Source organism: Littorina saxatilis, linkage group LG5 (genome assembly GCF_037325665.1).
Source record: "Littorina saxatilis isolate snail1 linkage group LG5, US_GU_Lsax_2.0, whole genome shotgun sequence".
In the NCBI taxonomy this organism is placed as follows: Eukaryota; Metazoa; Mollusca; class Gastropoda; order Littorinimorpha; family Littorinidae; genus Littorina; species Littorina saxatilis.
Genome location: NC_090249.1, coordinates 20,153,224 through 20,177,933, shown reverse-complemented (window position 1 = coordinate 20,177,933; position 24,710 = coordinate 20,153,224). Strand labels below are relative to the sequence as shown.

At 40.1% G+C, this 24,710-nt stretch overlaps 1 protein-coding gene across 1 annotated transcript in view; it reads left to right on the top strand.

Moving 5' to 3' along the window:
• LOC138966507 (coiled-coil domain-containing protein 178-like) overlaps positions 1 to 23,969 on the top strand; it is a 30,632-nt gene extending 6,663 nt beyond the window's left edge. Inside the window, exons 6-21 of the mRNA XM_070338774.1 lie at positions 191 to 421; positions 1,540 to 1,690; positions 2,020 to 2,089; positions 7,042 to 7,184; positions 8,287 to 8,440; positions 9,330 to 9,425; positions 9,939 to 10,075; positions 10,818 to 11,001; positions 13,068 to 13,199; positions 17,171 to 17,263; positions 17,690 to 17,803; positions 18,938 to 19,083; positions 19,831 to 19,916; positions 20,639 to 20,712; positions 21,246 to 21,395; positions 22,285 to 23,969. Coding sequence (XP_070194875.1) covers positions 191 to 421; positions 1,540 to 1,690; positions 2,020 to 2,089; positions 7,042 to 7,184; positions 8,287 to 8,440; positions 9,330 to 9,425; positions 9,939 to 10,075; positions 10,818 to 11,001; positions 13,068 to 13,199; positions 17,171 to 17,263; positions 17,690 to 17,803; positions 18,938 to 19,083; positions 19,831 to 19,916; positions 20,639 to 20,712; positions 21,246 to 21,395; positions 22,285 to 22,584 — 2,261 coding nt within the window. The 3' untranslated portion in view covers positions 22,585 to 23,969. The remainder of the gene's footprint in view (positions 1 to 190; positions 422 to 1,539; positions 1,691 to 2,019; positions 2,090 to 7,041; positions 7,185 to 8,286; positions 8,441 to 9,329; positions 9,426 to 9,938; positions 10,076 to 10,817; positions 11,002 to 13,067; positions 13,200 to 17,170; positions 17,264 to 17,689; positions 17,804 to 18,937; positions 19,084 to 19,830; positions 19,917 to 20,638; positions 20,713 to 21,245; positions 21,396 to 22,284) is intronic.
• The last annotated feature ends 741 nt before the right edge of the window (positions 23,970 to 24,710 follow it).

The window sequence follows — 24,710 nt, the reverse complement described above, 5'->3', positions numbered from 1 at the left end:
GGCGGCAGTGGCCGGGATTTGAACTCAAAACCTTCAGATTAGGAGTCCGACGATGTCTTATCCTCAATGCCACTGCGCCCGTCTGTTTTATTTTAACAGTGGGAAAAAAGGTTATAAGGTTGGATTGGCGGCATAAAATATAGGGTTGGTCAGGTTATCATAACCTGATTTGTGTTTCCTACACTAACAGAATCAGCTCAGGAGGCGGAAGAGCAGGATGACGAGGAGCTGGATGTCCCCTACCTGGGGGCCGGGGATGTCATCGATGAGGTCATCACCCTGCTCGCACGACTGGAAACTGATCGCCAGGATACCCTCAAGCGCTTCAAGACAGAGACAGCTGCGGGTGTAACCTTGAAGCAAAAGATTGATGACCTCTGTCTTCGGAGGCTGCGAGAGCTCCCCATTCTCGTGCAGAGAGGTATGAATAAGGGCAATACGTGTGCTCTCTGGCAGTTTTGAGAAGTGTTTTTTTGGATGATTGACTAAATTGCACTTTTTGTTGCAGTTGATTTTTTTCTCATATCCATGCCTTTGAGTTCACTTAAAAGAAGAAATAGACAGAGGTGCATGCATGCATGCACGCACGCACACACACACACACACACACACACACACACACACACACACACACACACACACACACACACACACACACACACACACACACACACACACACACACACACACACACACACACACACACACACACACGCAAACACACAAAACCAGCTCTTGTAGCCCACATACTTACGTTACCAATGATGATGACTTGCTCATACTCAGTTTATTTCACAAATGGGGGAGGGGGGGGGGGGGGGTCTGAAGTATATGGTTTGTTTCTAACACACTCACTGCTTTTCATTGTCTGAAAGGCATTGATACAATCGTACTCGCCATTTTAGACCTCGAAAAATCCAAGGAAATCATGTCTTAAATGGAGGGAGGCTTAATAAAGTTAACCTTCACCGGATCTCGCTCTGGACTACACAGTCCGGATGATGTGGGTCGTGTACGACCCATGCTTTCTAAAGAAGGATTCAACGTAAAAGGTATGGGTCGTACACGACCCACGTCATCCGAATAGGGATAAACTCTTTACCGCCTCTTTGCAGAGTATGGGTCGTACACGACCCACGTCATCCGAATAGGGATAAACACTGTAAAATACCGTCTTTAATTCCATATGGGTCGTCCACGACCCACAACATCCGGACTGTGTAGTTCAAATGACGTCATTGTTTATTTGTTTGTTTACAAAGATATTCCTTTGCAAATTGGTGAATAGGAAGGTTCTATGGTTTTTGGGGATTACACGAAGTCTCAATCCAAAACCCCCCATAGTTTTAGAGATACCGACACTTTTGTGAGGCTCTGGGTCGTCCACGACCCAGGAAGTACGGTGAAGGTTAAAATGTAAAGTAACAGAGGTTAAACATAGTCTTGAAATGGAGGAACTATCAAATCATTTAAGTGTCTTAAAAGGGGGTTCCAATTAAGAATACAACTTTATTTCAATTCATCTGTTTTGTGTTACAGAGCACGAGGCATGCATAGTTGACCTGAATGAGCTCCAGTGGCATTTGGCCTACACAACACGCACCCTGTCCAAGGCACAGAAACGTAAAGATACGGCAGAGCTCATGAATAGTCGTCTCAAAGAGGACATTGAGTTTGTCAAGACACACATGTAAGTTATGTCTGTATGAGGGAAGTGTGTGTGTGTGTGTGTGTGTTAGTGTGTGTGTATGTTTATGTTTATGCGTGTTGTATTTGTGTGTGTCTATGTGCGTGTTTGTGTGTGTCTGTGTGTGTGTTTGACTGTGTGTGAGGTTACGCATTAAAAAGTCTGAAGTACTGATGTTTGGTAGCATGTACAGATGATTGTTTTTATGTTTGTATGTTTGTGTAAAGCCATTGGGAGGGGCAGAAGGTAGGTAAGCGATGGCATTATTTGTTGTTAATATTTGTATCCATGATTATATTGATGATGATGATGATGATGATGTTGATCAACAGACCCCTGGTAGGGGAGAAACTGGTGTTAGAGCTGGAGGCGATGGACAGGATTAAGAAAGCTCAAGTGGAGGTTAGTACATGTAAAATAAAGAATAAAATAGATACATATTATTTGTTGGTCAAGAACGCTGAAACAGAGTACACAAGTGTTCCAAGAGTTGTCTTTCTTGTGAGAAACAGCTTACTCAGGCAGTGATCCGTTTGCGTGTGTGTGTGTGTTCTGACTTAGCCATTAGATTTCTGATTATTTTTAGCAAAAAAAGTGCTATATATGTGAGCCTGCATGAAAAAAACAGGCTAAATGAGAACATTTTTACTTTTTACTTTTTGAAATGATATGAAACTTCAGACTTTGACAAATGTTTTACAAAAAAATAGAATTGATCTAACTGTAATAGTTTTTCTTACAGTGCTGTTTTGAAATACACAGGTAAAATCCTTTTGGGATGATGAAGTTGGATGATCAATAAAGCGATTTAGCAGTAAATCTGAAGATTGATAATTTTATCCCTTTAATTCTGACCTATTTCCATTGTAGCCGAAAATAGCTTGCTGCGTCTTTAGCCGGTGTAATATACGCGTTGTTGGTCATCCACAGATTCACATACGTATATCAAAGACAAGACCGTTCGGTTTCATGTCTGCCGTTTATTCCATAATTATCAGGATACAACTGCCGCCTTGCCGCACTACATCAATCTCTGACGTCATCCAAGCGTCTTTATAGGCTAAACTATCAAATCGTCTTATTAGACTAATCTAGTACAAAGTCATGGATACGACAGCCGGGTTTCCCATGCAGGCTCACATATCCTTTAAGTAGGTAGTCCCACTGATTTAAAAAAAATTAAATTACCAAAACAAAACTTATACTAAATGCAAGGTATGAGCAAAACTAAGAAGCACCCAAAATTATATACATGTATGTTTAATAGTTTTTGAGATATGACACTTAAGACATCGTGAGCATTGGGGCGTCTACGTGAATTCCTTATTTGGAAGCAAGTTGGAGGGGTTATATCACAAGAAAGGAGATAAACAGTTCACTGTTAATTTCCTTTTCCTTATAATAGGACTATATCAAATGAAAAGTTGTCATAAAAATCTACCTACCTCAGAATGTTAGTGTGCCATTTTAGTGTAAAAACAAGAAGGGCAAAGCCCATACGACTCACATGCTTGACCTAAACCTAGCAATGACATCATACACTAAGAACTGCTTTACACATTTTTCCTACCAAAATACATGTGACCTTGACCCAAGGTCAAGGTCATCCTAGGTCATGCAACACAAAGCTGTTAATTCAAGACATAGGAAGTACAATGGTGCTTATTGGTTCTTTCTACCATGAGATATGGTCACTTTTAGTGGTTCACTACCTTATTTTGGTCACATTTCATAAGGGTCAAAGTGACCTTGACCTTGATCATATGTGACCAAATGTGTCTCATGATGAAAGCATAACATGTGCCCCACATAATTTTTAAGTTTGAAACAGTTATCTTCCATAGTTCAGGGTCAAGGTCACTTCAAAATATGTATACAATCCAACTTTGAAGAGCTCCTGTGACCTTGACCTTGAAGCAAGGTAAACCAAACTGGTATCAAAAGATGGGGCTTACTTTGCCCTATATATCATATATAGGTGAGGTATTCAATCTCAAAAACTTCAGAGAAAATGGGAAAAATGTGAAAAATAGCTGTTTTTTAGACAACATTTATGGCCCCTGCGACCTTGACCTTGAAGCAAGGTCAAGATGCTATGTATGTTTTTTGGGGCCTTGTTATCATACACCATCTTGCCAAATTTGGTACTGATAGACTGAATAGTGTCCAAGAAATATCCAACGTTAAAGTTTTCCGGACGGACGGACGGACGTCCGGACGGACGGACGGACGGACGACTCAGGTGAGTACATAGACTCACTTTTGCTTCGCATGTGAGTCAATGACGACATAATGTACGAAAATGGTGACATTTGTTATAAATGTCCAACTTTGGAAGTGAAACAAATAAACATTTATGGTAAAAACTACACAACCAAGCTAATTTTGTAGTCTCCTGAGTCTCAGTTATTAGCCTAATTAATTCTGACCCAGTGATGCTAGCCATTGTCTGTCTGGAAGGCCTCAAACTTGACTATTAACACCGTTTTTTACAGGTTCACGACTATAACGCTATATTCCCTCATGTCGGTTGATGGTATCTCTGGAACCAATCTACCCACAGAAAAGTATGACATACCAAACTGGATGATTTTAAAAGATTAGAAACACTGGAATAGTTTTAAGTACATTATCATACCCCTCAAGAAAAATTTGTGAGGTTAGGGGGAGTTACGAGAGAAAAAATGAGAATGAATCGGGTGAATATACTAAATATGATGAAAAATCAGAAAATGAGCTGAAGACTGAACAACACACAACCCTGCATTCTTGATGTTGTTTTAATGTCAGAACCTCTTTACTATACTTTTTCTTCACTGGCAGTAAGTCGATTTGAACAGCTGGTACAGGGACTGCAAAGCTGCAAAGTTTGTGGCAGACCATCGCCTTGCTCTTTGTCCACAGGGGTCCATCTGGATACTCCAGTCAAACACAAACCGGGCAGAAATAGTGTCCATGTCAATGGATGCTGGCCACCCAAAGTTCTTGATGCCATCTTGCTTCATGAAAGATAAAGTTGCAGTCTCCTCATCTTTCACTTGAAGGACCTCTCCAATAAAATATTGTTTGTCGTAGTAGACTGCCACTCTCTTTGTCCCTGTGTTGAGAATTTGCCATCGAAATCTAGATCTTCAGCTCCCTCCTCCTCGTCTCCTTGACTGCTATCCGACTCCTTCTCGTCTTCTTGACTGTAATTGGAACTCTCACCGTCTTCTTCACTGGAGCTGCTGGTGTCAGGATCATCGACCCGCTGATGAAGTCGCGGTCGCTTTGACTTCGGTTGGATAGGGTCGACAACACAGTCCTCATCCTGCAGGTTGTTGTCCACTGGCACTCTGACAGGGGGGCCTTGAGGGTAGAATTCCATCAGAAAAGTTTTGAAGTCAATACTCAGTGTTTCGTGGGTACGAAAAGTCCTGCTTCTGATCCAAAAAATGTAAAAGTTTGGTATTGTCCACTTCTTCACTTAGTATCATCTGAGCTTGTTTCCGAAATTTCAGAACAAGAGAAAACAGAAGTGGTACCTCATGTCCAAATCTCACAGACAGCAATTTCTCTGCAAACTCTGTCAGGTCTTCCTGTGTCTTTCCACCATGCAGCTCGTCGTACAGCATGCCAAACTGGAGAATGAGGCGGCTTGTCATAGATGAAATTGCTGGCACTTGACAAGGACAACCCCTGCCACTTCCAGGGCCCATGGCAGACAGATGATCTTTCATCGTTTGATACGTGTCATCAACTGTAACAATCACAAAAGCACAATAACTTATTTGTGTGACACTGGCTGCTTAAACTCAAAACTGACACAAAAATGTTTTGTTTTTTAAATGCAAGCCCTAAGTCCCCTTTCTTGCGTTTAGGAGAATGAAAAAACTTTAGAGATGTAAAAATGTATCAACAAATACATTTAACATCAAAAATACAACGCAAGGTGGCGAGGAAAACACTTTTGGGACTCATACTTGATCTGAAAGACATCGACAGTACCCTTGTAGCAGACGCCAAAAAGGCGTTTGCAGCTAGAGTTACCGTCCTTGCCGAATCTCTGTGGTCACTTCGAACTTTTGAAAGTAAAAGAATAAATGCAAACAAAAGCCATCTTGCAAAGATTTTTAGTCAATTATAAGATATGTTCTTTATTTCCCGTATGGAATCGTTATTTTTTGTACAGTGTATCAAATTTAGCTGTGGTAGTTCGTTGAAGTTTCTTCACTGGTCGCGCTTGCTGTTGTGTAACAGACGCTCGAGTGTTCATGTTCGAACATTCAAAACTATCAAACTTAGATGAGTGAAACTTTAAAAACTATTTGCAAGACAAAAAGATTGGAGGTTGGTTCTACCAATCTGGACATTTACTTACCCAAGTATGGACGTAAACAACCGAGGATCGCGAATCTTTCTGCAGCATCAGACTGCTCCGTAAAATCGTCACGCGCCGCCATGTTTAGCCTGCTTTTGACTGGTTCAGAAACGGGGTTCCCACTTTCTACGTCACGGCGCTTCCGCCACAATTCAGTTACGTAAATGATTTGACTATGAGTATTTAGAGCAAAAAACGAACTTTACATCGATATGTATCAATATAGGATTGATATTGTGCAACTAGAAGTTATTTCTTGTTGAAAATCGGTCTTTTTCAACGATGAATTACGGAAACTTGCTCCTTATTGTTTTGTACGAAACTACGCCTGTTCGAAAGAGCCGAGTCTCCCCTTTCATTTGCATATGGTCATGTGATATTTGATTCATTCTGTAAACCGCGCGAGCAGCTGAAAGAAGGTAGGGGGTAGTCTGCGAAAACTCGTCCAGTGTCGCTGAGGCCGGCGCCTGAGAAATTTTGCGTGAATCCTTGTGTTTTTAAACGCGAAATGTGACGTACAAACGATAACACAAAGCAAATAAAATACACAGAACAAGTCAGAAGATATCATTCTTTATTTTCATCACAAAATAAATCATCAGAGGCAAAAGTAAGGTGGTGAAATGGTAGGTGAAAGTTGATGCATTTTCAGAAAAAATGGTACTTCCGCAGGCTTAAAAAATCAGTGGGACTACCTACTTTAAGTAGCTAAAATAATTCCTGTTTCTTGTTTGTGCAGTCTCTTTCGAAGAGTGTTATTGTTTCTTTATTAATTATTTGTATGAAACCCTGAACCTGCAGCCTTTTTTTTGTAATCCGTTGTGGTCACAGACCATTTGTTTGGAGGAATACTAGTACATGTATATAAAAATAATTTGGGGGGTGGGGCTTTTTTTTGCGTGGTTGCTGATCCTTGTTTCAAACATTTATGTGGTTGTTGCTTATGTTGATTTCTGATCCATAAATCTTTTTTTCTTTTTGTGTGTGATCACAGACCAACCAGGAGTTGATGACAACCAAACAACGGCAGGCCAAAACAGAGCAGAAGTCAGAAGAAGCATTGAACAAAGCGGAAACAGAGAGGGGGCATATCAAAAGAGAACTGGACAATGTGCGAGACAATTTGACTCTAATCAGGTGGGGACAAGGACATATCTTTTACTTGAAACAACATCATCTGAGGGGGTAACAAAAAAACGGAAACAAAACGCATTGACGTCATTGCATAGCCAAAATCAAGAATACAAAAATAAGTGTGGTTATAGTTTATGGAACATTGAATTGAGGAAGGTTAAGTAATTCATGTGATTTTTTTGTTTTGTCTACGATTGAACGTTCCATAAACTAATATTTCTTGTTTTCTTTTGTTTTTTTTAAATTTTGAGTTTTTAAGCTTTTTTGACTCACATGCGAAGCAAAAGTGAGTCTATGTACTCACCCGAGTCGTCCGTCCGTCCGTCCGTCCGTCCGTCCGTCCGGACGTCCGGACGTCCGTCCGAAAAACTTTAACGTTGGATATTTCTTGGACACTATTCAGTCTATCAGTACCAAATTTGGCAAGATGGTGTATGATGACAAGGCCCCAAAAAACATACATAGCATCTTGACCTTGCTTCAAGGTCAAGGTCGCAGGGGCCATAAATGTTGTCTAAAAAACAGCTATTTTTCACATTTTTCACATTTTCTCTGAAGTTTTTGAGATTGAATACCTCACCTATATATGATATATAGGGCAAAGTAAGCCCCATCTTTTGATACCAGTTTGGTTTACCTTGCTTCAAGGTCAAGGTCACAGGAGCTCTTCAAAGTTGGATTGTATACATATTTTGAAGTGACCTTGACCCTGAACTATGGAAGATAACTGTTTCAAACTTAAAAATTATGTGGGGCACATGTTATGCTTTCATCATGAGACACATTTGGTCACATATGATCAAGGTCAAGGTCACTTTGACCCTTATGAAATGTGACCAAAATAAGGTAGTGAACCACTAAAAGTAACCATATCTCATGGTAGAAAGAGCCAATAAGCACCATTGTACTTCCTATGTCTTGAATTAACAGCTTTGTGTTGCATGACCTTGGATGACCTTGACCTTGTTGGTAGGAAAAATGTGTAAAGCAGTTCTTAGTGTATGATGTCATTGCTGTAAAGGTCAAGGTCAAGCATGTGAGTCGTATGGGCTTTGCCCTTCTTGTTTAAGTTTATTTTTTATTTTGTTGTGCTTGATGTTTTCAGTGAAGAACTGTCAGAGGCTAAGATGACCTTCAACTCGTACGTGCACCAAGTGGATGACATTGGCAATCAGCTGGTAGACAACTCTCAGGAGCTGAAGGTTCTGGAGGTCAAGGTTGCCAATGTCAAGGCCGCTGAGGAGATGCAGGCCACAAAGGTAGAGTAGAACTCTTGTTTAAGACCTCAGAAATGAGAGAAAAACAGGTCTTGGAGAGGAGTGGGTCTTAAAATGGAGCTACATTTACACAGGTTGTACCAATAGAATATCTGAAAAAGGCAAGACCTTTAAAGGGAGGAAGTCTTATTATATTGGAAGGACTTTTGAAAGGGGGGTACTATTGTGTATTGGCTTGTGTTAGCTCAGTTGGTAGTTCGTGTCACGTGTTTAAATCCAGGCTCGGACAGACATGGGTGAACTTTACAACCAGATTCAGGGATAGTATCAATGTCCCACCCCCCGTGTCATTGCTATGGCACGTAAAAGAACTTGGTCATTCTTCCAGAAGCGCAGATGGTTGGTTTACACCTAACACACACACACACCTCCGTAGCACTCTGACACAACAGGCGTAACAGCCATTGGTCTGGTGTTGGAGTTCTGATTGTGTCTGGTGGGATAAGGGGAAGATTTGTCCTGTCTCTCAGGTCAAGTTATGTGCGAACCTGCCAGTCACGCCTTATCCCCCTTTGTGTGTACACACAAGCATAAGACCAATTTAGTGTGCTTGGACAATATCCTGAAATCCATGTCTGAGTTTGATGGGTTACAGAAAAAGGAAAATACCTTGCATGCACACCCCGAAATTGGAGTATGACTGCCTGTTTATACAATGCTACTTTATGGCTGTTGTAAATTGCTGCAAAATGTGTGATTGTGTGTGTGTGTGTGTGTGTGCATGCATGTGCATGCGTGTGTGTGCATGCGTGTGTGTGTCGGTTTGTGTAGTTTATCATTCCATTACTGCATTTAACAGTAAACATTGTAAAAGCAAGATCAATGAATGCAGATGTGACTCTGGGCCTTATTATATAATTATTTGCTGTAGGTGCATGCACTTCAAGTCAAGATCACAGATGCTGAGTTTGAGTACCGACGTCTGGAGAATGAGAACTCACAAGCTGAGGAAGAACTTAAAATAATGGTAAGAGATTGTTTGTTGCTGTTATTGTTGTTGTTGTTATTTTGTTGTTGTTTTCCCTGTTGAAGGGATTAATTGATATTAGCACATGCCTATGTTCAGAGGTTTTCATCTACATGTATATGACTGTCAGTATCTTGGGCAGTATCCACACCACGTTCATGTTTCTTATGTTATACATACATCCCTTCAACACATGCTGTTTGGTTGCTGTCAGCCTTTTTCAGCAATATAATCAATGCTGGGCAGAATTGGATACAAATATATACATACCTTATATCAAATGAATTCACACAGCTACAGGCGCAGACACACACTTTCACACATATATAGACACTCACACACATGCACGCAACCACACATGCACCCCCCCCCTTCTACCCCCCCCCCCCCCCACACACACACACACACGCACACACACACATAATTGTTAATATGCTGTCAGTATCAAATGCAAGAGATTTATTTGAAGTAACCATGTTAAAATTTTAACAAATGTGTTCTGATCTTGAACAGAGAGCAAGAAACGCTTCCAAACTGGCAGAGCTGGAGAGGAAACGCAAGGTACTGGAAGACAAGCATCGCAAAGTGGTGCGCAGAAATGAGGAGCTTACCATAGACATCGGGGATACACAGGAAAAGATCAACAGATGGTATGTTGGGAAAATATGCTTGGATAAGAGAATTCATTGTTCAGATGCCGGCCCGTAATTATGTCAAGAGACGAGGTACTCAGTGGAACCCCATTTTTTTAAGACCAGGTCTTAAAAGTTTGGGAGTCGATATAAGGAGGTACATTTACAGACTTGATGAACAGCTAGAAACTGAACAAAATGTAGGGGTCCTACGAAGGGTGGTCTACTGTGCTGAGTAATGCACTGTCAGTGATCGATGTCACATCTATTTCAGTGTGAAAGCTGTACTCTTGTTGTTGTTTTTTGTCATGTCTGTTCATATGAACTGATTTTTGACTGTTCCTTTCCATGCAAGGTACTGTGTGTGCAGTGGTGGACATTCCATTTTAGTGGATAGTTTTGATGTGCACATGAACATGAACACTGTATGTGCATACTCAGAAATATTTTGCATGATACCAATTAAAGAATCAGGAAATTTCTCAGTGAAGGGATTTGCGAGATTTGTACAAAGATTTGTTTGAAATGTTCTGTTTGTACGAGGTAAGGGGTGCAGCTCTGTCACAACACTAATAAATCCTGACAGTCATTTCCGGAAAACGTCTATTACAAACAATATTTTCCAATCATGGAGCTGCACACCAGCTTGGTATCATTGCCCCGGACTCTATCAGGGCCTCTAATGCATTACCCATGCACTCCGGTCAGCTTTCTGAGCACATCTGTGCTGTGAAGTGACGTCACACTCTCTGTTTGACAGTGACCAGCAGAAGATAGCGGACGACAAGAACATCTGTCGCATCCAGCGTGAGATGGACCGCGTGGCGACCATGATGGCGGCCACCATGGAGGAGCACAACAGCGTGTCCTCCATCAACCACCACATCCGCGACCAGCTTAACTCCGAGCAGGAGAAAGCCTTCCGCACTGAGGAATCCCTCAAGGTAGATTGATTATACCTTATTTGTTTTTGGAAAGAACACATGGTTCACCTGTGGCGTACAAATAGCTCTTATCTTTCTCAACAGTCTTCCGCTGACACTGGGTTTGATTAACACTGACTACAGCACAGTGCGGTTAGCAGTATCGTAACCCTTCTAAAATCCACAAACGCAAAATACAACTTAATTGCTGTTTTTCAACAGGTGCTTCTCTTATTTTTCTCCATCAAATGCGCACAAACATGCACTTTTTTTGTAGTCTTGGCTATCTACCTGAATATGAGGTGTTTTTTTGTATGAATCTGACGTCACATGGCTCAAAGAAGGAAAATCCAATGTTCCATCGATACATTTGCTATTGTTTGAACAACAAGAACAAATACTTTATTGTGTGTCTTTAGAAAACAGAAATGTGCCTTTGTGCAGAGCTGCCAACTGCTATCCTTTCAGTGTAGCATGTTACGGTTCAAGACAATTAAAAGACAGTTGTGTAATGATTGTGCATACAGCATGACTTCCCTTCTTTGTCTCTGTTAATCTAGGGAGAAAATATCCAGCGATATTTCTCCGTAGGCCTAAAGTTCGGCCATGACCTAGGCAAAATAACTTGCGCAGCCGCAGAAACAAGAAAATGGAAATCTTTTATGAAATGATTGGGAGCCACGCAAATTTGACCTCTTGATTCCGACCATGAACCCGCTGTTGATAATCTGGAAGGTCGTACCAGAAATGCAGATCTATCTCTGGCCGATTCATAGATTCAACCTACAAACTGCGACCTCATCTGTGATCAGATGACCAAGCAATGCGTGAAATCTTTTACTCTAAAGCCTTATGGCTCGTTTCGACAAGCATTAAACGGATGAAATTAACCACATGCAGTTTATTCTTCAGAAAAATGCACACAAAAAATGGGTTGGGTTCGGTGATTTGTACATAAACGTCTTCCTCACGATAGATTCGCTGATTTGTCTTATGAAGCCGTCATCAACACGAACACAATGATTGCAGAAGCAAACTCTGTACCTACACGACCGAGACACAAGACTAATTATTTCACAGCTGCAATGTGAATAGAGAACAAAGACGTTTTGGGTAAGCTTACTCACGTCAGGTCTTCACTGACAAGCTAGGAACAGACAGAAAATTCCGAACAAAAGTAAATGACGTCAAAGTCTCTTTCGCTTTGCGCAGTGTAACTTTGTCATGACGTCTTTTTGTGACGACAGTATACGCGACAATTTGTTCGCTTCCGGTGTCATTTTAGACTGAAAAGCAACTCAAAAGAAGGAGCTAAGCCTGTGTCTTGAAACAGCTGAAACACTCTTTTGGATTGCCGTTTCAATGTTAATCAAAAAGTTAAAGAAAAAAAACAAGGTTCAGTTGCGAACTGACAGCGGATTGAGCATTTATTCCTGTTGATGAAGGTACGATTGAAGCTTTATTCTCTCCGTCAACCAACAAGACTAGATTTGTAGCAGACGAAAAACAAAGTGTGCATTTTTCCTGTCTTGTGAAGGCGATTATGTCGTTATAAGTTATCTGTACGTTATGAAGACATTTCAAAACAAAATTTAGCGTTGATGCGTCACGGGATATAAGCTTATACGTTTTCATCCATGAAATTGTTTTTTTCGTCTCGGCAGGGTGAATGCATTCATGATGTCTTTTACGGAACTGGAAAAAACTGGCCTTGCCAAGACTGAAACAAAATATAGTTCTACAACTTCTAGGCTTGGGTTGATTGCCCATGGTGAATTTCCAATGATTTGTTTCCACATCCCATGACAAATTCTCTTTACTTTGGTCATGCCATATATACGTTACAGCTCCGTCCATCCATGGTATCGCGTGATATTTTGTCTCAACGGGGTGAAAGAATATAATGACGTCACTCTCGGCAGAGCCTCGAGTGACGTCATCATATTCATTGACCCAGTCTCGACAAAATATCAGGCGATACCATGGATGGACGGAGCTGTAACTTATACATTCAAAGAGTATGTGTTTCTGTAATAGGTTGCTTCTTTACATCTGAAGAAAGGGTGTTTTGTTATTTATGCTTTCAGAACAGAGTGGAAACATTGAGACGGCAAGTAAAGGAAGAGATGCACAATCGGACAGTTCTTCAAGCCAGAATCAACTCAGACACCGCCGAGATTGATAAAACTCGCTCAGAGTCTGCCAAGAAAAAGGAGAAGGTACATGCTGACGTATCTGCTTACATGTTCTTTAATGACTGTGAAGCACTGTCTTTACTGAAAGAATACACTGTCAGAGTAACGGACAACTAGTGCAGCTTAAGCACAGTGACCCCCCACCCCCCCCCCCTCCTCTCTTTTAAGACTTCTCTTTTAAGACCATCTCTTTTTTTACGATCAGAATTTTTTTATCCATTTCAAAACTTCCCCCCTTTTAATATTTGATTTTCTCAGATTTGGATTATTTTTTCACATTTTAAAAAGGGGGGGTCCACTATAGTTTTAAAGATTTTTCTAGTTTGGAACAAGGTGATGTTTGGTACTGCAAGTTTTTGAGGCATATTCACAGAATTGTCCTGGGTAAACAGGAATCGTTTTGATGCTTGATTTTTGTGTATTCAAAAACCTGCTGACGCAATTGTCATCGTTATACATATGAAAATAAGGTGCTTCTTTTTGTCCCAACTGCTAATCTTATGTGGAAAAGTGCATAAACCCTCTGACATATCAAATACACAGCTGCTGTTCAATGATTATTGAATCTTTGGCATTTTATGAAAGCAACTCTCTCACAAAAAGTTGTTATTCTTCATGCTAAAGTCAGTTTGCAAAATATTGCTCTGTGGCGCATTGTTTCTGTGTCGTCGCATATCGCCATATGCTTCATGTGTTTCTTTTTAAAAGCGAGCGCGATCTCTGGTAAATCTAGAGAACAATGTGAGGGTGTAATGTGCAATAAGTATCATGGTTGATAATGTGAATGGAACATACTGTCCAGGTCAACTTCTTGTTAATTTTCTCTTGTGCAAGCTCTCAGGATGTATATATATACAGTACCACCTGACCACTGATGAGACACAATAGTGTCGAAACACGTGTCTGGTCTAGGTATTAAAACAATGGTCCTCCTCAGGACTAGATGTCCTTGTGATACGTCCCCCACAAAGGGACTTTGCATTGTAAATCTCGGTCCCCCTTGAGGAGGGTCTGATGCTCCCAATAGGCTGTCTGTGAAGGGATACTTTTTTCTCTCTCTTTCTCTGCTAAGAGATTTTAACAAATCTCGGAAGAAAGTCTCTGCTGACTTTCAATTGTTTCTTTCACAATTTCTGATGTTTTATATATATATATCTATATATATATATACGACTTGTGTCTGTGTGTGTGTGTGTGTGTGTCCGCGATGCACGGCCAAAGTTCTTGATGGATCTCTTTCAAATTTGGTGGCCATATTCAGGTACACCCCGGACACAACCTGGTTGATGAGATATTTCAACACGTGCTCTCAGCGCGCAGCGCTGAACCGATTTTGGTTTTTCTCTGAATCCATTCCCAGTAACTCTTCCTTATCTTCTCCAGTGTTTTCAGCGTTTATCTCCCTTCCTTCGTGTGGCGTCAATCCATATTCCCGTTTCTATTTTTAGAAGGTCACTGTCGACAACGCTCAATCCATATTCCCGTTATACTATTTTTAGAAGGTCACTGTTCGCCGGGTATTACTCTTCTCCAGTGTTTTGCGCGTTTATCTCCCTTCCTTCGTGCGGTTTGCCGGCGTAAACCCGGCAAAGCCGGGTCCCCGGCGCAGCCGGGTATTCGGCTCGACTTCTTCCCGGCGAAGCGGGTATTCATCTAGTAATATGGTCAGGAATCTGTCAAGGTGTCCAAATGCAAAAATCCTGTTCTGGATACTTTTATTACTTTGTATTTTATTCTGTTTTTAAATGACTACAATATAAACAATACAGTTATGAAGTAATCCTCATGCAGATTCTATCCATGCCAAATTTACGTCTGTCAGTCGTCTGGATGCTGAGAAAATTGACTTTGTTCAAGAAAAAAAGCACCTTTTTGGGCACACAAGGCGTTACGCGAAACGCATGGTACATTGTGCATTGAATAACCAAGTTACTGATAAGGGTATCATCTCAATCTAATTTATAATAGGTCCAGAAATGGATGGAGAAACATATGTTAGATTAATGAAAGTTTGATCTGAACATAGGTTTTGGATTTTGAGCGTTCTTTTTTAGCTGGTCTGTATGTTACATTTGGTGTAAATAATCATGAAAAAAGGGAAACTATCTTAAAAAAATGTTTCTGGTCAAACTTACTTAAAAATCATTGCAGAGGAAGGTCATTAGGTAGGATGATTGTAGTTTTTTTAAATTGAGCGAAAAAGTTGTGTTTGATGTAATTTAATTGTACTTCTAAGTTAAAAATATGCGTTTGGTGTAAATGAAATTGTATCTACTTGCCCAAACAAGTTTTGTCACAGTCTTTAAATAATGCCATGATACACAAAAGTGTGTGTTTTCTTATACCTCAGACACATGGTAGTTAAACTATGGTCACAGGATTCCTAGTGCTTGCACCTGTTGGCTTGTAGAGAGACTTAAGTGAGGCCTTCTGACAAGGGTGTAAATGTAACGTACATACTGAGAATACTTGAAAATGACAATGAATTTGTTTTAGAGACAGAAGATAACTTATCAGCTGCTTAAGAACAACCAGCAAGACCAAACCTTTGTTTCAACATGAAAACAAGCACATTGAATGACAAAATTTACCTCAGAAGGACCACTGTTGGGACATTTTGGTGTAAATGTAACATACATCACCTTGTTTTTTTTTACTGAGACCATATGCAGCACATAATAATGCTAAAAACACCCCATAACAGTCTGTTCAGGGTTTATGAGCTAAATAAAAGATAAATTACCCTTGAAATGGACCTGCAGATCTTCGGAGCCTTCTGTATGTTACTTTACACCATCCTTTTGTGTAAAGATGTACACACAACCAAAAAGGCACAACCATTAATTTAACCCTTTATTTTGACTTGAGACAGGTAGCTTAGAACAAATAAGTTAGAAATACTGTTTAACTGATGTGAGCATAGTCCATTAAATGTAAATTCAGTACCTTGTACTTGCTGTTTGGTGTAAATTTAAAGTAACGTACAGATCATGGGTAAAATTAACATTTGGTACCGTAGTGGAGTACCAACCTGACTATTCTATCGTGAAAAGGATTTGTTATGATTTCTTGTTTGTAACTCAAAAAACTGCAGACCAAAATAGTGTAAAAATATTTAAAGAGGGTGATTTGATAATAATTTCTACACCGCTGACCGTGCTTTTTTCAAATTAAGTAATAACCTTATGATTGAGGTTAAGGTTTGCAAAACAAATGACATGAAAATTTACTGGAACCTTTTCTGCACTTCCATAGAGAATTTCATTGTTTTAAAAACAGTGTAAATAGGTAAATGTTGAATTGTATCTTTGATTCTGGGCTTTGGTGTAAAGTAACTAACGGATAAATGATTTTGCTTATATTGAGACAGGAGAAACTTTTTTCAAGTGCTGCTTTAGTACAGATCAACTCTACATTCAGCCATCAAGCCATTGGATAGTGAAGCAGTTGCCTAAAGCTGAACCTAAGAAAATGACAGCACCTTAAAATTATGTTATGGTGTAAATGTAACATACCGTCATTTGTGCTTTATCTGCAAATATTTGATAAACCGAACACTTGACTGGAAAATAAAATGCTGCAATTGAAGGACATGAATACCGAGATGGTTATTCATGTAAATTTAAGGAGGTTTAAAAAAGTCTAAAAATTTTAACACTTTTTAGACTCCTTGACAGATTCTTGGCCATATATATTATATATTATATATATATAATCTCGGAAGAAAGTCTCTGCTGACTTTCAATTGTTTCTTTCACAATTTCTGATGTTATATATAGATATATATATATATCTTGCTTCAGTGCACCCTTTCTTGAATCCTTTGTCTTCTGTCTTTGTGAAGAAGGTCTGTCTTGTGTAGTATTATTTGTTTTTGCATGTTTTGTATTTGCCTGTTTAAACTATAATTGTGAAGGCCAAAGCAATTAACTTAAGGCTCTGAACAAACTCTTGGCCGTTGGTTTTACAGTTGTTTTTTGATGTGATGACAACAGGCAGACAAGGTTGCAAATGATGTTGGATCTGCAGTTACAAGCGTTCTAGAAAAGGTGCAAAAACTGCGGTCTGCCAAAGCCAAAAAGAATGAGGTAAATATGTGAACTTGTTGGAGAAATATTATCATTATGGCACACCCTAAGTCAAGTAGATGGTATTGAAAAGTTTATTTGGACTTTTTTTTTTTTAAATTGAAACTTAAAATGTCTTAACATTGTCAAAGGCTTACTTTTGGAACATCACATTTTTGCTTTACATAGAAATAGACAGGGACAACAGTCTCTTATCATCTTGAGTGAGAAATGATATGTGATGCATTTCACAACTGTAAATAACGTACAAACTTAATGATAAGTTAAACTCCTCTTTTTACAATTTGAACATGCATGACTGATTTGGCAATGTGAACAAATGAGTATGTTCAATTCAAATGTTGTTTATCCATTGTGATTTGAGTGGATGGTTAGTTATTTGTTTAACCTACCCTGAGCTTGAAAGCTATACATTTCTTTTTGCAGCAAAAGCAGTCCTTGAGCAGCCAAATAGATGAGACGAAGAAACAGCACGCCCAAAGCTTGCAGCAGTTTGGGGACCGCTTGTCCACCATCACCCCGCACTACAACATCCTCAGGGTAAGTACTGTGAATATTTTGTGTGATTCAGGCTTTGAATATAAAACTCATGTATGGTTTCCCAAAAACTTTGCGGACGCGTTCTTTCTTGTTGACCGGTTGTAGGTGGAAGGAAGCATTGCCTTATGGGTATTCAAACGGTGGTATGAAATTTTTGGATTGGGTACGAAACGAGAATTCCTCAACAGTTCACCACTCTTGCCAACCACTCCTTCACATAAATTATATTTTCCTTCTAGGCACAGAAACGGCCTGTAAACCTTTTGGTTGCATGAGCAGCACAGTTTTTGTGTGATTCAAAGCTCTCCCAGTCAACTGTAGAGATCATGCTTAGGAAATGCGTGAGGTAAATGTTATAGTAGAGAAATAATTGTTTGTACAGTATCTCCAAATCAAAACTACATTTATACGATTCGATTGGAGAAGATAATTTAAGGAATAACTTTGTATTTGCATTTTCATGTTGCAGTCTTCAGCAGTGTCAGGATTTGTGTGTGCATGAGCTTGTGAGAGTGAGAGAGTATGTGCATGACAGTATTGACGTTAATTGGTAATTACCAATATTTTACCGGCTAAAATGAGGAAATACAGGGGGAAAAATGGCTGCCGGTATGACCTACCAGTTAATTTTTAGAACTACCGTTTTTTTTGCTGGTAAAACAACAAAACCAGTACTCTGAGTTGGACTCTTACTGGTTCCAATGACCAGCCTACCGTTTTTTTCTGGACAGTTTGCATCATAAAAGTGTGTGTACCGGACGGTTTAAAAAAAATACCAGCGCCATGACTGCATATGAGAAAGAGATGGAGAGACAGTGTGTGTGTGTGTGTGTGTGTGTGTGTGTGTGTGTGTGTGTGTGTGTGTGTGTGTGTGTGTGTGTGTGTGTGTGTGTGAGACAGAGAGAGAGAGAGAGAGAGAGAGAGAGAGAGAGAGAGAGAGAGACAGAGTGTATATGCATGAGACAGACAGAGACTGTGCTTGTACTTGAGTGCTTGTGTGTGTGCATGCATGCATGCCCTGCCTGCACTATTTAACAGAGATACGACTGTTTAAAAAAAGAACAAATGCAACAACAGCTACAAATAAAACAATCACCATTATATCGCAGTAAGTATGTCTCTCTGTTGCAACAGGCAGAGGTTGGCAAGCTGGCCAAAGAACTGGAGCAGATGGCATGGAAAGCCGACATGATGAATAAGAAGATAGAGGAGATGGACGCCTCTCAGAACATGATGAAAAAATTGTCGGTCAAGACCGAGGCTGCTGTGGAGGCACTCTTGTAAGGCTTGTGTGTGTGGCTGCAGTGGCTGACTGACTAATTAGTTTTAAAGTCCTCTTAGGACCAATTGGCCAATCTTGGGACAGGCCGAGTGGCTGTTTTCTGTGCCGGCTAAATGTAAAACGGGTGTGTATGCCTGCCTGTAACGACTAGCATATATTGTTGATTGGATTTTTGAAGCTTTTGTGTAGTTTCTGCTCTTGTGTGAGCGTGTGTGCGCATTAGTGTGTGGCTGTGGCTGGCTCATGACTGGCTGTATGGATGGCTGCATCTGTGTCTGTATTTGTCTGTTTGTCTGTGTCTGAGTGTCATCCTGAAATGGTTCTAATTGGCAACAGAGTTATGGCTTTCTGTGAGCAGGAACTTTTTAGGAATTTAGTCTGAAATATATTTCATCTTCAGTTTTTGCCTCTTCCTTTCTCCGCCTCAGGTGAACTACCACCCTGATAACCTTTCACTTTTTAGGGTCCTTGCTGGGAATTTTTGTTCTTATTAGACCAAATTACCATCCGCGTTTGGGCAATTTCTGGAGGCTTAAGGAAACTTTTGGCATCTCCTTTCCCCCAGTGTAATCATAAGTTTGGCAGTTTTGTGAGATTTGAACTAATTACGTTAGGGCATTTCGCTTATTCTGGGTGCCAAACGACATCTCTGTTTTTTATGGTCACAAAAAACAATTGTCATCCTACGAGTGATTTAAAGCTTGTTGACTTGTATGTATGGCTGTAATATTTTGTTGGTCTGCAGGGAGGAACAAGATGAACTGAACAAGCAGCTGGAAGCAGCACGAAAACTTGATGATGATCTGAAAGTCCAGCTGCAGGGTGTGATAGGTGAGGCAGTTATTCTTCCATTACTTTTCACTGTATGCTTGAATACGCTGGTTATCTTTTGGCTCAGTCCAACACCGTAGAGTGCCTTGTGTGTCTGTAAGTGTCTGTGGTTTTTTTTTCTCCACAGTCTGCGTTTGAACTCAGGGTTTGTTTTGAACGTCTTACTGTGGGTTTAAAAATAAGAAGTTTTCTTGGCTGTCTGTTGCTGTCAAGTGTTCAGCAAATTTTACCCATCAGTGTTATGCAATGGGTCTGCAAGTGCATGACTGTGTTGGTCTGTGCATGTTCTGTTTTTGTGTGCCACTACAGTTTCTTCTCTTTTCAGTTTGTCCACCTAAATATGCGTTTTAAAGTGTCCTAGTCCGTCAGCTGTGTGTTACTGTTGGCCACTTCTTTCTCTTGATTATTAATCACTGACTTAGTAGCTGACTCAGCATTGAACAACCAAGAACTAATACTTGCGTTCAAAGTCAGTTACCAAGCTAGCTGCATGTGTATACTTTTACGATAAGCGTCTCAAGCTCGAGTCTACTATCACTGCTTACTCTATTACCCTCGTTGAATAAGGAATTGTTCTTGTTCTTGTACTTTTAGTGTTCATTAATATGCTTACTTGTGGTTGTCTGGTTGTGTACTTTATCAGTATGTTTAACTTTTTAGAGTTTGGGATTTTAAACTAAAAGGGTTCATTGTGTTAATCTGTTTTATGGTGTGACTTACAGATCGGTTGGTTGATGGAGAAAGCCGCCATTCTCGATTCCTTCTGGACCGCAAGTCTGTGCTGTACCAGCAAGATGTAAGTTAGATTGTTTTGTTGTTACAGTGGGTTTTTGTTTGTTTGTTTGTTGGTGCCTGTAATTCATTGCGGTCACTGCATGTATTTTGAAAAGCTACCCTTCTCTCAAAATTAAATATTTCAGAAGGAATTTATAACTTATGGTGAAGATATGCTGCACTATTTCAATCTGTGTGTGTGTGTGTGTGTGTGTGTGTGTGGTGTGTGTGTGTGTGTGTGTGGTGTGTGTGTGTGTGTGTGTGTGTGTTTCATATATGTGTTTTGCGACTTGTGACTGATTTGACATTTCAGGTACAGCAATTTGTATCTGTTCTGATGAGTACCTATCTACGATGCACACACACGCACTTTTACACAAATCTAAAGAGATCAGGCTTTAAAAGGGAGGAAGTCTTTAAATGGGGGTAAATTTACAATCTTAAAAGGGAGGGAGTCTTAAATGGGGCCCCCGGTCTGAAAAGGGGATTCCACAGTGTTGAATGTATTTTTGAACATTTTTTTGTTAATCACTTAATGTCAACGTTTGTCAACAGGACGACAAAGTAAACAATCTTGGGAGGAACAAAGACCTTGCTTCACGCTACAGACAGCTTCAGAACCAGTTTCTGGTCACAAAGGAGAAATCGCTGAGGGATTACGATGAGCGCCTCAAGCTTGAGTCTACCATCAGTGACATCAAACAGGTATTTTTTTTAATGTTTTCTATTTTCTTTATTTTGTTTTATTGTCCATTGCTTGGAAATTCAGGTTGGCTTCCTCTCAGTGGTATTAGCTAGCAGCAACTGAGAGTTGGCAGTGCTACCCAGGTGTATGCATGTGTGTTTAGGTGTAATCAATCACCTGCGCTTATGGCAGAATGACCAAGATCTTTTAAACGCCACAGTAGTGACATTTGGGTGGGACATGGATACAGCATGGATTTGAAACCATGACTTGCAGATCTCTAGTGATGGGGAAGGGATGGGAAGTTGTTGCGGAGGACATGATTTTGCAAGCCGAGCCGGGATGGACATGGGTCAACTTTATGTGCAGACTCAGAGACGGTATCCGTGTTCCACCCCTGTGTCACCACTGTGGCATGTAAAAGACCTGTCATTCTGCCATAAGTGCAGGTGGCTGATTACACTTACCTAAACATGCACACACCTGGGTAGCGCAATTCTGTTGCTGTTAGCTTTCCACTGGGTGGAAGCGACCCGAATTTCCCAGAAATGGGACAATATAGTAATGAAAATGAAAGGAATAAACAAATTCAGCATTCTTGTATCATGTCAGATCACAGGAATGTTCGTTTTGAACATTAGAAAAAAGGCTTGTGACTTCCTAGCAAGCGGCCGAACATCCCGTCAAGCTAAGTCTTGTTTACTCATTGTTTGTCTGTGCACTTAAAAGACAGTTGGGTCGATATATTTGTGACTGTAACTTCTTGTTTGGTCCATAACAAACGTTCCAACAACTTACCTTTCTTGGTTTTTTTATCCATTCAATAGCAAAAAGACTTCTTAGTATAAACTACAGTCAATCCTGCAAACCTGTCAGCACTTTTGCACAATTCCTCTTTCTCCCTCGCAGTTGAAGAGCCTACAGTCCAAGATGCACGGGGCGCTGGCGGAATTCTTCAAGCTGAACGGTCTGTACAACGAAGGAGAGCTGACAAGGCTGGAGCAGGTTTCGTCAGAGAACGGTCTCCGGGTTGGAAAGCTACAGTCGGACATGGAGGATGCTCTGGGACTCATCACCGACTTTCTCCAGACGAAGATGGATGGCACACGAGCACGGCAGATGGCATGGGAGGCTGTGCAAAGGATGGAAGAGCAGAAAAAGGCCTTTAACTCTGGTCGTCCTGACAGTTCTGCTGTTCTTGCGTCCTAAAAGGTGGGGAGGGCCCTGAGATGTTTATGGTTGGTGTTGTTGGTGTTTAAATGCATGTTGTCTTGCTTTATAAGAGCAGGAGAAAACTGGGATGTTTATGGTTGGTGTTGTTGGTGTTTAACCTTCACCGTGCTTCCTGGGTCGTGGACGACCCAGAGCCTCAGAAAAGTGTCTGTATCTCCAAAACTATTGGGAGTTTTTGATTGAGACTTCATGTAATCCTCTAACACCATAGAACCTTTCTATCGACCAATTTTTAAAGGATATCTTTGTAAACAAACAAATAAACAATGATGTCATTTGAACAACACAGTCCGGATGTTGTGGGTTGTGGACAACCCATATGGAATTAAAGTAGGCATTTTACAATGTTTATCCCTATTCGGATGGCGTGAGTCGTGTACAACCCATACTCGGCCAAGAGGCAGTAAAGAGTTTATCCTTATCTGGATGGCGTAGGTCGTATACGACCCATACTTTTACGTTGAATCCTTCTTTACAAACCATGGGTCATACACGACCCACATCATCCGGACTGTGTAGTCCAAAGCGTGATCCTGTGAAGGTTAAATGCATGTTGTCCAGACAGCTCATGCGCTAGCCTATATGTTGCTTCCTAAGAGCAGGAGGAAACAGTGATTTGTATTGTTGGTGTTGTTAATATTTAAATACTTGCTGTCTTTGATGTACAATGTGGTGAAGACACCTTGGGATTTTGATAATGCTGTGATAAATGTTGAGTTCACGTTTTAGTTCTGGTATATGGTGTTATAGTGATTTAGCATCCATGGCTGTGTGTATGCTGCTGTGACTAAAATCATTTGACATGGCAATTTTAATTGCCTCATATATTTTGTTGATATGGTTTAAGCTTTTTCTTTGTGCTGAGTTTATTTGCTTCTTTTGACTGTGATATCTAAGCACCGGTTATACTTTTTTTTTTATGGACCATGCATTTGCATACTTCATCTTGACTTCTTCAGTGTTTGACGGTTGTGTCACTTGCATTAGCATACAAGTTGGTTTAGTTATGCTTATAATGGGTCTTGTTTTTGGAGTACAGTATGTTAACCTAGACAGTACATTACATGTACCCAAAAAAGTATATTGTGCCAAGCAAGTAACTGACAGTATTCTGCTGTATGCAACTTTTTGCATGCCTAAAATACAAAACAAATTAAACTGCTGGTATGATATGTGTGCCTTGGAAGTGACTGCTGAAATGTCAACCGCTGAAATGAATAGAAAATATGAATGCTCTTGCCATCCATTTTTTTTTCTCTGCTTTTTTGTACTGAACTGTTTTCTAGTGGACTGACTGCTGAATAAGTAAAAGTTCTCATGCACCTGTTTTGAACTTCTAGCTGTTTTTTTATATTTAGTCAAGTTTTGACTAAATATTTTAACATCGAGGGGGAATCGAAACGAGGGTCCGGTGTATGTGTGTGTGTATGTGTGTGTGTGTGTGTGTGCGTGCGTGCGTGCGTGTAGAGCAATTCAGACCAAACTACTGGACCGATCTTTATGAAATTTGACATGAGAGTTCCTGGGTATGATATCCCCATACGTTTTTTTCATTTTTTTGATAAATGTCTTTGATGACGTCATATCCGGCTTTTCGTGAAAGTTGAGGCGGCACTGTCACGCCCTCATTTTTCAACCAAATTGGTTGAAATTTTGGTCAAGTACTCTTCGACGAAGCCCGGGGTTCGGTATTGCATTTCAGCTTGGTGGCTTAAAAATTAATTAATGACTTTGGTCATTAAAAATCTGAAAATTGTAAAAAAAAAAAAAAATGTATAAAACGATCCAAATTTACGTTTATCTTATTTTCCATCATTTGCTGATTCCAAAAACATATAAATATGTTATATTCGGATTAAAAACAAGCTCTGAAAATTAAATATATAAAAATTATTATCAAAATTTTTTTTTCCAAATCAATTTAAAAACACTTTCATCTTATTCCTTGTCGGTTCCTGATTCCAAAAATATATAGATATGATATGTTTGGATTAAAAACACGCTCAGAAAGTTAAAACGAAGAGAGGTACAGAAAAGCGTGCTATGCAGCATAGCGTAACCACTACCCCGCTCTTCTTGTCAATTTCACTGCCTATGCCGTG